The sequence below is a fragment of the Equus przewalskii genome, chromosome 5 (assembly GCF_037783145.1).
Source record: "Equus przewalskii isolate Varuska chromosome 5, EquPr2, whole genome shotgun sequence".
Lineage (NCBI taxonomy): Eukaryota > Metazoa > Chordata > Mammalia > Perissodactyla > Equidae > Equus > Equus przewalskii.
In genome coordinates this window covers 71,811,724-71,825,927 of record NC_091835.1, presented here as the reverse complement: position 1 = coordinate 71,825,927, position 14,204 = coordinate 71,811,724, and the positions used below count along the sequence as shown (strand labels likewise).

The following is a 14,204-nucleotide window of genomic DNA, read 5'->3' as shown; positions in this document are numbered from 1 at the left end:
TAAGGCTCGGCATACGCGCGGCCGCAGCAGCCGGGGCCTGCAGCCCACCTTGCGCAGAGTTGCACCGGAACCTGCGGCGCCTCCATGCGCCCGCAGCGCAGAGGGCTGGGGGCTCCTGGGTGCGTTTTCCGCGCGGGCCCGGGGCCTAAAAACCGCTCGTATTTTCCTGGTAATGGCGGGGAGGATGGGCGGGGGCTCCGGCCTGTCTGGAACCCAAGGTCCCCGGGGTTTGCTTTGTTCTCAGATCCGGGCGGCGGTCCCTGCTTTGCTCTGGGTCTGAACCATCGATCGCGCCAAGTTTCCGGCTGCATTAGCATCCACAGAACCTGGGCTGCCGGGCCATCTCCCGCCCGCTCGACAGATGGTGGCTTTAGATACCCTAGCTGCATCTATAAGGGTCAGAATGGAGTAGAACTGGGTGAGGATAGGGCCAAATACACAACTCATTTGGATGGTATAAGCTTACAAACACACAACAGCTGAAATATTTTCTACCTGAATTATCCAGATAATTCTGCCCTTTTCTTGCTCCTCAAGACCCACTTAGAGACAGAGTGCTCTCTCTTAAAGTCACTGGAGTAAACTGTAATTTGAGGGCTTAAACCACACAAATAGCTGCAAAATAGATGCAACCTTTGTCCCATCTAGAGTTCGGCTGTGCCCTGAGCATTTGGATGGCTGCTCCAACCATGACCTTCTCTTTGGGGAGGAGACCCAAGGACTTGATTTTCAGCCAATGGGAGGAGGTTATAGTGTAGTTTCTTCTCTGACAACTTCCCCAGTTATTGAGTTTTGGGTCCTGCATAGACAGGACCCAACAAAGTACCTTCTCTCTCAGATCTGCAGTGTCTCTGGGAATAAATCAAAGGAATAAATTAAGGGCCAGTTATTCCTGATCTCCTGAAATTCTCTCTTGCCTTTTTAACCAGAAATGCCTTCACTGTTAACTGTCCCTGTATAGATGTATTTTAAGAAGAGGGTAGTCTCTGACCTGGATTCACTGGGATTCAATCCCCCACCCCCTTATTCAGACCCAGGTGCAGCCACCCAGTCCCTCCCCCAGCTTATGGCTGCCAGAAGCTGTCTGGTCCCCAGCCTCGCCTGCACTCTGTGGGGCCTTTGTATGAGTACCCACAAAGCTTGAGATCTCCTTCCTGCCTGAACCCGTCAGCTGTACAAGACAGCTGGGGATTAGGGGCAAAGGAAGGATGGGATTTGGTCTAAATTTGCTAGTTTTTCTAGCCGCAGGAGTAAGGAAAGGAAGGGAGGGAGAGAAAGAAAGATTTCAGGGCAGGAGGCTTGGCTAGGATGCTGGGCTCAGTGGGGGTCCCTGCTATTCCAGAGCAGCCTCGGAAGGGTGGAGGTGGAATTTGGAGAAGACTCCACAGTTGGGGCCAGGATGTGAGAAAGGGACACTCAGGGACCCCAGGCTCAAGGGGGGAGGCAGAGGGAGGGTGTCCCACTCAGAAGGAAGCGGTGAAGTGGAGGTGCAGAGGGCTCATGGATGCAGCTGAGACCTAGACTCTGGCCTGGACCTGGCCTCTTTCTGGCATGGTCTGGAGGGGTTCGCTGGCTGAGAGTAATGGAGACTGTTTCCCCAGCTTCAAGGGGTCTGGCAGTGCACAAAATGTGCTCTCAGAGAGAAGCCATGGGGTTAGGACCATGGAGTTGAAGTGTGGACCCACCAACTCTTGCCCTAAATGCCAGGGCACTCTCGCCACCCAGGCTCCAACCTGCTTGTGCCCTGGAGTTCCTGCAGCTCAGACTTCCTTTTTCTGGCCCTGAAGGTGGTTTCAGCCCCCTCAGGGCTGTCCACATTATTTTTATGGCCCCATGACTCCTCAGATCTCCCTCTCTTTCCCCCCAATCTACCGTCCCCTAGTTTTCTCTTTGCTAGTAATTTCTTGGGACTGGAGAAGGCAGCTTGTCAGCAGGTCTTGGTTGCTCATATATTTTTGTCATCCCTGAAACTGCTCTTCCTTTATTATTATATGCGTATTATTTTTATTATTCACTTGAGCTGGAGAAAATAAAGTGGGGAGCAGCTAGGAGGCTGGGGATCCCATTCTTTCTGGGCAGAGGACACAATGTGTGGGGAACCAGTTTTAAATTTTTTCTCAAAAAACATCACATCATCATACAGTCATGTTTTAATTATTATTATTAATATTAATATGATGAAGCAACTCTGTACAAGGACTATATAAAGGGAAAACGTGCCAAAGACAGACAGTTGACTAGGAGGGCACATTCAGAGCTGGGGAGGGAGGAGGGGGAGGGTATCTACCTACAGGGGCTACACTAGGTACTAGCTATAGACACAGAGGACAGGACATAAGTTGACAGAGAAGCTCACAGAAGTCAAGTTTAAAGCAACGGGAATAGAATATTGCATATCTTTGTCTCTCCACCCCTTTTGGAATATTCTGGTCTCTCTTCTTTATTATGCTGTGGGAGTTAAGCTGGAGTGATAGAGCTTGAATCCAGCACCCTCCAGCCCATGAGGTCACAGGAGGGGCTGCATGAAGGGGTACATGGGTGACCAGGCAAAAGGGGGAGTGCCTCATACTTAGGGCTGCCCACAGGGGAATATGCAGACAGCCAGAATGGCGGTGATCTCCGGGAACTTTCACCTAGGTGAAGCAAATTTATACGGGGGAGGAAGTGTGTCACGAGTCAGGTGCCCAGTGGGGGATGGGGTGTGTGGAGAACAGCCGTTCTCCAAGGTTGCTTTTGGAGATATGAGGCTGGCAGCTTGCAAGTACAGTCCAGAGAGTGGGGTGGGCCCAGTGGTGTGCTGGGCTCAGCTGTGCCTGTGTTTGCCCATGCCTCTGCACAAGCCTGTACAGAGGCTTGAAGCCTTGTGCTGGTGGGAGAGTGGGGGGGCTCTGTGGATTGCCTTTTGAGGATGTTTTAGGGGGAGACTCCCCAGGCAGGAAGAACTTCAAACTGGCAGGCCAGTTTCCCACTGTCCAGGCTGGGCTCAACTCCCATCAGTCCCCTGCTTCTCATCCTCTTGTTCCTGGCAAGGGTGGGTCAGCAGATGGGAGGTTGGGGAGCTCTCACAGAGAAGGATAAAAACAGAGCACAGGAAGGGAGGCAGGCTCCTTCACTTCTTCTCTCTCCTAAGCCAGCCTAGGATCTCTGGGGCTGGGACTGGGGCCTGAAGAGGTCTATGAATGAAGCCACTATCTGGCCTCCAACCGGTTCTGGGGATGTGCCCCTCCCTCCCTCTGCTCTGGTCCTTGTACTCAGGGGCTCTCCGCCTGATGAGGCGGAGGCAGAGGATCCTGAGACAAAGGGCAACGTTGGGGGGCGGGTGGAGTGGGAGTGGGTAAAGGAGAGAAAGGAGTTGGGTAGGGGGCTGCAGCGACCCCCTCCTTCATTGTCACCAGCCTGGGAAACCCAGGCTGAGCGAGGCCTCCGCGCCGGTAGCCCCTTTAGGGGCGGATTCTCCTCCCGCCTCGTAAATTACGCCGGTCCAGCCTCCGGCCGGCCGTGACCGTGAACGCCAGCGGGGAAGGGAGGATCGGGCCGTCGCAGCTGACAGAAACTCTCCTGGTCAATAGACGCCGCGCTCTGCAGCCCCTTTCACAGCCTCTTGGGCTTCCCGGAGGGCAAGATGGTCGTCCCTAGGGTGGCTACTGAACCTGAGGCTGCGTCTGCTCAGCTCTCAATTACCCGCTTGCAGCTTCCGGTCCACAGCCGCCTAGGTGGCTGGAAGAGTGGATGGCAGCACACCTGTGAGCGAATGGGAGGGGAGGGGGCTCAGGAGAGGGCTGGGGACCAGGAGATCATTCGGGTTGCTTGCCCTAGAGGGGACATGAAACTGATGATCACCTTGTCTGCAGCCGGGTCTGCCAAACGTCTATGCCTCAGCCTGCTCTGCGTGCAGGCCTAGAGGACCCAGACACCAGCGGACTTGGGCACTGCTGATCATTCTGTTCTCTGGAACCACGCTTCCTCCCGCCCTCCCGGAGCTACCCTGACCCCCTCTACTCTCTCTTTGGATCCTCCACTCTTGCTCCCCCATCTCAGCCTCTCCTAACACTAACAACTTCGAGTTTTGGGAGCTTGGCTCCATTGTCCCCACCCGCACCTACTCCTGCAGGCAGACAAACTTAGGACTACAGAAGGAAAGTGGTGGGAGGTGGTGCCTGGGTCACCTCTCCACCAGATCCTCAGCTGGAGGCCCAATGCCTTAGTCCTGTCTCAAACCAGCCCCTCCCAGCGCTGCAGCCTTCCATGCCCCTACTCCCTGCCTGCAGCTGTTGGCTTCCTCTCTCACTGGCTGGGTTCTTCCCTTCTCTCTGGGACCTGGCAGGGCCTGCTGGGGGTGTGTGGGAGGGAACCACAGACAAAACAGACAAGAAGATGCCCAGGGAGGGCCTGCCAGAGATGCCTGGCGTTCTAAGCGGGGACTGTGTCCTAGGCAGTGCATCCTCTCCCTCTCTGCCAGAGACAGGCTCAGTCTGGGGCTGGCGCCCATGTCTTGCCCCCTAAAAGAAGGAGAGAGCTTGCTCCCTCAACAGAAGTCTTTTCTTTTTCATTCTCCGGTTCTGAAACCAGATCTTGACCTGCTGGTCACTAAGATTCAAGCGGTCTGAGAGTTCCCTCCGGCGCTGCCTTGTGATGAACTCGTTCACCAGAAACTCGCCCTCCAGCTCCGCCAGCTGCAACTTCGAATAGGGCTTGCGCTTCTTCCGTGAACGGCTGTGGATCGGGTACCAGGGCGCGCCTGGGTGGAGATGAACCAGTAGGGTTGGCCAGAGGACCAAGAGGTGACAAGCCCATTGCCCTCAGCCAGGTCCTTCCCCAGCCCTTCACCTTGGCCTAAAGGCAGACCCCAGCTCTTCCTCTCCCACCTCCTCTCTCCTACCCAGAGCCCCATCCCCACCCCTCCACCTGCATCATTCTCTTTTTCCCCTTCACTCCTTCCCCTTACCTCCCCAACCCTACCTCCCACTATGTATGCAGTATCCCTGACCCTTCTATGTTTCTACTCCTCACTTCTCCCCAAACCTCTCCTTCTCCTGGGTATCCTGGCCCCTTCCACTCACATCCTCCAGGATTGGTCCCTGATCAGTTAGAACAGACATGAGCAAGTGGTGAGAGTAAGCCTTAACCACTGGCAATTCTTAAAAGAAAAAAATGTAGGTAATGGGGCTTGCGGCAAGGCGGAGGGAGAGGCCCTGGGAAAGCAGGGACCAGGATCTCCGTCCTCATCCCCCACGCCCCAGGCCAGGGGAAGCCTCTGTCAGAATCCCCCCTCTCTGGTGCTCCCCACCCCTCCAGCCTCAGGCAGTGGAAAATGAGAATCTCTCCAGTTCTTTCATGGCATTATTTACATGTTTATAGTGCTCCCCTACCCCCACCCCGCACTTCTTTTTAAAAGAAGCGCTTCCTCAACGTACATTGTCACCCCAGGCGGCCCTAGCTCGGTCCTACACTCCCCGCGCTGGTAAGATGTCCCGTCCTGAGTCCGCCTCACGAGCGGACTGGGGTCCTTACCGCTGGCGGAGAGCCCGCCGCCGGGGTTCAAAGGCGATACCAAGCTGCCAGGGTCGCCCCCGCCGGCGCCCTTGTTGCCTTCGTTGAGAAGGGACGAACTGGAGTCGGATTCCAGCGACTGGCACGAGGGCGGGTCATGCGGGGGTCCCGCGCCACCGTCGCTACCGCCGCCGCCTGCCGCGTAGTCGTACTTGAAACCGAGCGCGGGCGGCCCCGACGGCTCCAGCGGCAGCAACGCTGCCCCTGGTCCGACTCCCGCGCCAGGGTCTCGCCCCCGCTCCTCACGCTTCAGACCCCCGCCGCCGCTCTCGGCGCAGGGCTCACGGTAGTAACCCTTGCTGTCCTCCACACGCGCCAGCTCGCACGTGCGCCCAAAGGGTGGGTTGAGCGACACTGGGCTGCCGAGATAGGGCTGCGGGTAGCCATTGCACGGCTCCGCCGACGGCCAGGGCAGCGAGCACACGTTGTCGCGACGCGGGTAGGACAGCGAAGGCAGCCCGGGCAGCTGCGCCCCGGACGCACGGAAGTTGGGGAAGTAGAAGGTGTCTCCCGTGTGGATGTTCACCAGCGGCCCCACAAACCCGGGATTCAGGAGATTATGCTCGCCCATTTCCGCGGGGCCCGACCGGCAGCTTCTACTTTATTGCTATCTGACATTAAACATAGTTAAACCTGCACCGGCCACCCATTGGCCGTCCAGCTCACGTGGGCGCTGCCGCCAAGGGGATGGGTGGGGACAGCGAATCCCCCCACCATGCACTAACTCCAACTTCCCCCTTCCCCAATCTTGGGGGGGGGGCGAAACGCGGGGGCAGATTTATTCACTGCATTCTGATTTTTTTAAAAATCATATAAAACCTGCGCAGAGAACGAGGCAATCGCCCGACACGGGGCAAAAGGAAAAAAGCCACACCAAAAATACCCACACACACACACTTCTGCACCCTGCACCCCCCACCCAGATGTATTATCGTCTCACCAACAGCTGGCCAAGCATAGCTCGTCCCTCTTTAATTAGCTCCTTTATTAACTAAAACCGTTGGAATTTACAATATCTCCCCAATAAATTACTATTAGATATTGTGTCATATAAAGTTTACTGGCTGTTTAAGGAGACGGATGAGCCCTTTGGCTCGGGGTTTATTTACAGTAGAGGCGAAGAGGGGGTAAGGACAAGTTTCCTTGCTCTACCCCTTCCAGCCCTGCGGCCATTGCCTCCTCTTCCTCAGCTCTTTCTCCTCAGAAATTTGGGGGAGATATTTGGGGTCCTCTCCACCAGGAAGGACACAGGGAGAATTGTTAATGCAGGGTCTCCCCCTGCCCCGTTGGTAGCCACCCCGACCTCACACCTCCACTCACCTTTTGAGATGGGATGCAGGGGGCAGGCAGAAAAAGCAGAAAAAGGAGGCTTCCAGCTGGATGTGGAGTTGCCTTCCGGCTCTTGAAAAGCTGGGGGCTCGCCCTACTCTTCCCTCTGACTCCCGTGGATCAGAGGGGCTTCTGAGGGTCTCCCAAAGTTTTTGCAGCAGGAGGCTCTGGGCCCATCGCAGAGAGGCCCAGATTCGCCTGGCTGTCGGGAGAGGCTCCTGGTTCACACTGCAGCGGAGCAGACACCGAGCTCGCTCCAGAACCGGCCCAGCCTGCTGCTGGGACCAGCAGATAGCAGCGCCGAGGCCAGTAGGTGTGCTGGGAGTGAGGGAAAGAACTCCGGAGAATTCTCTTGTTGGGGGTTTAAAATTATATTTATGGTGCTAACCTCAACAGCTCCTTCCACAGAAGGGTAAGAACCCAACGCTGCCCACTGGCGAGATTAATCGACATCTGGAAACCACAATCCTCTCTCAACCAAGTCCACAGAACACAGTCAAGCGGATTAAAATGAAAAACAAAACAAAAACCTTCAAAACTAGATGTATTCTATTGGGGCCTAGTAGACAAAATACTCAGATTTCTATGTGATTATTTCGGCCTCCTATCCAAAGCACGGCTTTAAGTAATACAAGGTGAGATAAATAGGTTAGCAAACATCTAAACACAAGAAAACACCAGAAGATTTAGAGAAAATTAGAGAGACCGAGAGAGTCCGAGAGAATACGGGAAAAAGAAACCCATGTAGGTGAAAGTTAAATATCTGAGAATGAGCTGAGGCTACAAAAGCAGACCGAAGCAGAAGGTTCTCCTCTCTCTCTTTTTCTCTCTCTTCTGCGGGACGCAAGAGAGAAAAACGTAGATTCTTCTAATTCCACAGCTTGCGGGGCGATTTCATATCCCAAACCACAGCTGCTCGCTCGGACAGAAATGTGTCCGCGTGGGGCCACAGCTCACAGATCGGCGGCGCCCGCCCCTTGCTCTGCTTCCCCTTCTCCGCCCTGGCCTGCCAGGCTGCCTGGCCTGTCCCTCCAGCCCCAGGAGCCCGCCCCGCGCCCACTGGGCTCACTTGCTGGAACTGGAACCGAGGCCAAGCGGTAGGATGCCAGGCCCACGCAATCACCTCCAGTTGGAACCGCGAGAGCCCAGGCGCCAAGGAGCAGGCAGGAGACCTTCTGGATTGGACTTTTTGTGCCTAATTGATTAAAGGGCTGCGCGGCTGCAGAAGGGAGCATCCCTCAGCTGCAAATTCCGTGTCGCAGCACCTCCAACATCTTATTTTTGCCCCCTTTTCAAGATGTATTAATGAGCGTCACTGAAAACTTAATTTTTAAAAAATTTATTCGGGATTATTTTTGTCATGTGGATAAACAAGGTGTGACGTTAATATGGTTGCTGTTTTCAATCGGAACACTGAGCCGGCGGCCAGGTCTCCAGGCCTCCAGGCCTCAGCGCTATTGTTGGTGTGAGAGATGGCCAGCTGAGCTTTGTCGAGTAATCACTGGTTCTTGTGGGGTTTAGGCTTCTCCCCATTCTTTTTCCCTCCCAGATGACTCCAATTTCCTAGAAGGTGGACCCCAGGAGGACGGTCTCAGTCTCTACCCATCATTTTCTAGCTCGAAAATCTCAGGCCCAGAGCTCTGCTTGCTGCCCTCGCAGCCAGGCCGCTGAGCACGCAGAGCAGCGGCCACAGGGCGGCGGATGCAACGCCGGGCAAATGAGGATGGAGGAGGGCTTCCTTCTTTCATTCGTGCAGTTTCTCCCAGTCGCTTTGGCCCCATCAAAAAAAGACCGTTTGCCCCAGGTTTCGTACCCTGCAGCAGGCACTGGCACACGCACAAGCACAAACCCCTCTTCCTTCCGTGCAGCCGACTCTGATTCCTCTCAGGGAGAGCTGCCTAGAACCATCAGCAAAATTCGCATCCCCAGCGTCCTGTTCCTCGAGGTCCACTGTGAACCTTGGGGTTTTCAGGTCCCCCGCGAGGATCCAGACAATCTAAGTGCCCAGCCTCCCCGCGCACCACCGCCGTTCTGTCTGCCTTTAAGGCACCCCGCCGCACACGCAGCTCAGGAACTCCTTCGTTACCCGGGTCAGGACAAACAGCCACCCTCTCCCCGAGCGCCGCTACCAGCCTGGGTCCCCGGGGCCGGCGGGAGGCTCGGGTGTAAAGCTTCAAATCTAAATCCAGCCTGGACCAGAGCTGCTCAGCTCGCCAGTAGTCTACTGGGGCTGGGTGAGGAGACCGGGATTGACTCGCAGCCCAAGGTGCTGGGCAGCCGCGTCTAGGGGGTTTAACCCGCCGGCGCTTCACAGCCCGCATGCAAAACTGTACCGGCCAGACCCAGGCCCTGGAACGGCGGAGCCATCTGTTACTCCCCTCTGCAGCACCTTCGTCAAATCACAAGATTAGAAAAGGTGGCCTCCTGCTGCAGCTGGCCTGGCTCAACCATGTCCCGCTCATTAACTTGGGGGCTAATTAAAATTGAAGGCAAGGATGTGGTTAAGGCTTTCCTTGAAGACCGGGCAGCTCTCGTGCTTCCGCGCATCCGCCAGCTGGATACCCGGCCGCCTCTCCCGCTCCTTGTCTGACTGAACCTCCATCCCTTCCTCATCACCGCGGCCCCTCCGCTTGGCCTTGAGGCCCCGCCACCGCCGAGCCAGGAGAAAAGAGTTAATTATCAAATCCACGCGGCTCCGGTGGCAGGGGCAAAGCCGCTGCGGGAGGCTTAGGTCACCGCGGCGCGGCTGTGTGCGGCGGGTTCGGTTTACCCGGCTAACCCGAGGTCAGGATTATTCGGCACGATTCTGCCCTCGCCCTGGTCAGTGGAGAGGCCGCGGTGGCTTGGTTCAAGGTCACTGTCTAGCTTGTAGAAAGAGGTTCTGCCGTGTATGCAAATAAGGCAGGGCCGGGACCCCTGAAGGGAGGTGAGTGGGAGCTGGGCTGGCGGTGGAGGGGAGATGAAAAGTGGCAAATGGGGAAAGCCTGCCCCCCCACCCCTCATTTCGCTTTAGTCTTGGGACAGGTTTTTGTCGGGTTCAGACAAGGCTGAGAGGTGGAGGCAGGGGGCTCAGTCTCCTCTTTCTTCTCTTCACTAGCTTCTCCAGGAGTCAGTGCCCTCCTGGCTCCCAGGTCTCTCTAGGGTGCCCAGGACTTAAGGAGAAGATTGGGAGACCACTTCCCCAGGTGTTGCCTTCCAGGGATCTGCAGCCTGGAGGCGAGGGGTTAGAGGAACGTTGGGTGAGCGGGCCCAATCAAGCTTTCAGGCTCACACAAGCGGCCTGGGGTCAGCAGTGTCCTTACCTCCTCCAATCTTTCTGGGGCTCCAATGGGCCCCCTCCCACCACAAGACCCCCGCCTGTTTGCCATTCGGGAAATGGGGAAGGGGTTGGAAATTCCAAGTGGGAATATCTGATACGCCACCTCTCCACTTCTCACCAGAGCATCCCTAAATGGGCCATCTTCCTCCTTTTTCTCTGTGCTTTCGGCGCGCTAATAGTTAAATAGTTTCGCAGTTCTGACATTTTCCCCTTCTGCCAGCAGAGGATCTCCTCCGCCTAGTGAATTACTTAGTGTCAGGAAAGGTGTGGGGGCCAAGTCAAAAAAAAACACAAACCACTTTCACCAAAGGCCACACCCACAGCCGCCTGCAAAGTATCCGGGAGCCGGGGCGTTTGGTCTCCGAGGACCTCAATGCTCGGTATGGGGTGAGGACTACTCCGGTGGCTTCCGCCCCACAGCCAGAGGCTGGCTGTGACCATGGCCTCTGGCCAGGCCTAGCTTTGGGGAGGGGCTGAGATCTGCTTTGGGTCTGCTTTGTCCAGATACACAACTGCTTCCCAAATCCAAGCCCCTAGTCCGGGGGAGTTGGGGGGTGGGGGAGGTGCGGCGGCGATTGGAATGGAGGCTACCCGCCCAGGAGGCTGGTTAGGGTGGGAGGATATGCTGCTAACCCCGGGGCTTGCTGGGCTGGGAGAACGGGGGTCCACTTACCTTTGGAGGCAGAAGAGGTTCAGAAGGATGCGGGGCAGGGGTTCTCAGCCTCTAGAAACCCTCTGGGTCCCGCCTCCCACGGCCGCCCGCAGGCCAAGCGAAGGTATCTGAGGAGGGCGGGGCGGAGGAGGCGGAGGGAGTAGCCAGCGGTAGGCGCGCGGGAGCCGAGTTGGAGAGCATCTCTGGAGAGGCCGCCTTTTATGGGCGTTATTAGCGCCCCTGTCTAGACTGGAGACGACACCTCCTCTGTGTGTAAACAGAAGCGGCGGGCTCTGGCGGGAAGGGGGATGGCGCGTCAAGTGGGCCAGCAGCCCTCCCCTACTCTGGCCACCGGAAGATCAAGGCCTTTTCCACCCTCCCCGATTCCCTGTGCTCCCTGTGATGTCAAGGTCAGAAAGACCTAGTCACGGTCAAGGCTAAAAGAGGAAGAGCCTGGTTGGTTGCGAAAAGGCTCTGGCCCCCTCCTCCTCCCAGAAGCCTCTCGCTCCCCAGGGCCCCTCAATCCTCCACCAGCGCAGGTCTGGATAGACATGTGCCTGAACCAGCACTTGGAGTTTTTTGAGGGCTGGGCTCCCGACACCATCCAAGTTGGACTCAGGTGGATCCTAGGGTGGGGAGTTCTGTTTTGAACAGAGGGGGCTGCAGCAGGGTCCCCAGCTCCAATTCTCAGAGAGACAGAGAATGTCCCAGGGGCTGCCCCTGTCTTACACCCACAGTGGCCCGCTGACCCAGCCGCCTGTGAATCAGCCTCAGGAACAGATGGTGTGCAGACAGTCGTGGAGGGATCTACTGAGAACTGCTGGCCTTGCTCCCTCAGGTGGGTTCCTGGCCATGAGACTAAAGGCGGAAAGGTCTTTTGGCCCCAGGTCTGGGGACGAAGATATGGGTGGGGAAGGGTTTTTCCCCCAAGCTCAGGAAAGGATCTAACTGAGCCCACCCTGGCAGCCTGGTAGAGTGACCTCTAGATGGAGAGTGTAATGGGGCTCCATCCCAGACAGGTCCCCCAGTCCTGGCCTGGGGGGGAGTGTGGCGAGTGGAGAGTGCCACTGCATTATGAGAGATAACAGGAGTGGCAGTCCCAGAGGAGAAGGGCGGTGTTTCCAGGGGAAGCCTCTGTGGGCACAGCCCTTCAGACCTCTTCTATCCCCTGCAGCCCCCTATCCACCACAGCCTCACTCTCACACAAACACTGGGAGGCAGGCCTTGGAAAGACAGGCTTTTTACAGATATAAATAAAGAAGAAAAAGCACACTCTACCCCCTGAGATGAGTGACGGCTGACAACACTCTTACTTAAACACTTTCACACACACAGACTGGAAATTCTCCACTGGTCAAAGACTCTACACATGCACACACGCATGTGCATACCCACACACACACCCTCACAGGAATATCTCACAGAATCCTCAGTGAGAAGGCCAGCTCCTAGAGGAAGACAAGATAAGGACCAACACAATCAGGGAAAGAATCATAGGTTTTCCCAACTTTGTCTCCCCAGAGCACACACTCACACAACCCCTGTCCCACACGGGGGTTTCCATTCTCATGCTTGCTGACTCTCATGGGAGAGGCATCTCCAAAGTCGGTCCAGGCATGATACCTCTCTGAAAGCCCTCCAGGCATATTTAATCCAGTTCATTAGAGGGTCCTAAACACCCTGGTACACCAGGGCTCACAGGGACTCAGAGGGACTACAGTCCTTGCCTGGGTTACTCGTGCCCCAGTGCAGCCCCAACAAGCCTGCACAAGCTTTCTTCTCTTTTCCATCGCCCCCTTCTGGAGCCGTAGGATGGGTCCCTCCGTGTGGGAAGACTCACTCATTTGGTTATGTGTGGGTTTGCCTGCAGAAGTGGACGGATCCCTTGGAGAACTTGAGACTTCTCTTTCCCCACTGAGTCTCCAACTTCTACTGTGTCTACAGCCATGTCATGGGACTACCCAATGCACCCTCAGGTCAGGAGGGGTGGGGGTCCATATCCAGGGATCCCCAGGCCTCTTTTCTACCCAGTTCCTTTTTCTGGCCAAATACGCGTTTCATCTTCAACTCTTTCCATCTCAGGAAAGACTCGAGTTGTGGAGAGAGGTTAGGGTGGTGGGTGGGGAGAGAAAGGGGAGATGGGGATTAAGAATGAGCCTTATTCCTGAGAGATTCACCTATTCCCTCCTAAATCCCACTGCCCACCGTGTGACTCTTTGGTAGTTAACCCAGAACTGAAATGGAGCAGAACAGGACGGCAGCCACCTCAGCAGAGCCTCCACAGAGGGTGAACTCTGCGGGCTCTTTGTCTCTCAGACTCTGTGTGTGTGTGTGTGTGTGTTCTGTGTGTGTGTGTTTCACTCCCAGAAACATTTATTTAAATAAAACTTTCAGAACTTCAGCCATCGGGCAAAGAGAGATTGGAGAGCTCTGATTTCCAACCTAGTGCCTCCAGTCTTTCTGTGTCTCAGGAGAGGAAAAATATTATATATAAATAAAAATTGCTGCAGTAAAGATTTTATCGGAGATAACATTGTTTTAGACTATATTGCTTTTTAAAAGTCTCTTAACCTGACAACTTAACGATCTCATTAACTCCGCCAGATAGGGAGATAGGCACAGACAGAAGCGATGAGAAAACAAATCAGGAGCAGAGTCTACATGGCTCTTGCTTGCCTGGAAGATGGGTTCCTGGGAATGCTGGAGAATGAAAGTGGGATTGGCTTCATGAACTGGGGCCAACGGTCCCCAGCAGCCCAATTTCTCTGTGTAGGTTGATGGAGAAGAAAAGAGTACAGCCTGGGATGCTAAGCTTGCAGCTGCTCCCCAGCATGGGAGCCTGTGCGGACCCCTCCCTGGGCCCAGCCCTGAACTGGCTGGAGGGACTTGGGACCCTCTGGGGGCAGTAGGGCCCCAGGAGCCTAAGGTTAGTTCCCCACTGCTGCTGCCGCCACCACCACTGCCACCACCACACCACCATATCACCACCACATCCAGCTCCCAGGCGGGATGCTGCCTTCTGAGCACTCAGATCCAGATCTGAGCCCCAAATATTAACTGAAGGGAACAGCAATGTATTTTTCTCACTCACCTACTCCTAGGCCTTTCCAGTCACTGATTACATCCTTCTCTCCCCAACATACACTCATCTATTTTGGGCATCAGGATGGGAAGGAGTTTTCTCTTGTCTAGATAGTATCAACAACCCAAACAACACTTTAAAAAACTTAAGTGGAGCAAAATATTAGTTTGGGGTCTACCCAGCTGGGGGCGTTATTTATACTTTTCAACCAGGCTATTCTGGCTGAATCAGGGCGTCAGACTGCCCTGAAGAGCCAGAGGGCAGAAGGGATT

The 14,204-nt window shown here is 55.5% G+C and overlaps 1 protein-coding gene and 1 long non-coding RNA gene across 4 annotated transcripts; one reads left to right on the top strand and one right to left on the bottom strand.

The window, feature by feature from the left end:
• Positions 1–2,138: 2,138 nt before the first annotated feature.
• Positions 2,139–7,904, bottom strand: HOXC12 (homeobox C12). 3 transcript variants are annotated; one of them, XR_546056.2, is made up of 3 exons: positions 5,512–7,904; positions 3,841–4,738; positions 2,139–3,741 (listed from the first exon to the last, which is right to left on the bottom strand). XR_546056.2 is itself a non-coding variant. In XM_008527608.2 (3 exons), the coding sequence occupies exons 1-3, from the start codon at positions 6,119–6,121 to the stop codon at positions 3,667–3,669; spliced, it is 846 nt and encodes a 281-aa protein (XP_008525830.1). In that variant the 5' UTR covers positions 6,122–6,228; the 3' UTR covers positions 2,139–3,666. The 3 variants fall into 3 exon arrangements, 2 of the variants coding, with proteins under 2 accessions (XP_008525830.1, XP_008525817.1); XM_008527608.2 differs by having other exon boundaries at positions 4,578–4,738; positions 5,512–6,228; XM_008527595.2 differs by having other exon boundaries at positions 2,139–4,738; positions 5,512–6,228.
• A 3,648-nt stretch (positions 7,905–11,552) lies between these two features.
• LOC139083393 (uncharacterized) lies at positions 11,553–13,776 on the top strand. Its single transcript, XR_011540080.1, has 3 exons — positions 11,553–11,688; positions 12,721–12,826; positions 13,624–13,776. It is a non-coding gene; the product is annotated as an uncharacterized lncRNA (long non-coding RNA).
• The last annotated feature ends 428 nt before the right edge of the window (positions 13,777–14,204 follow it).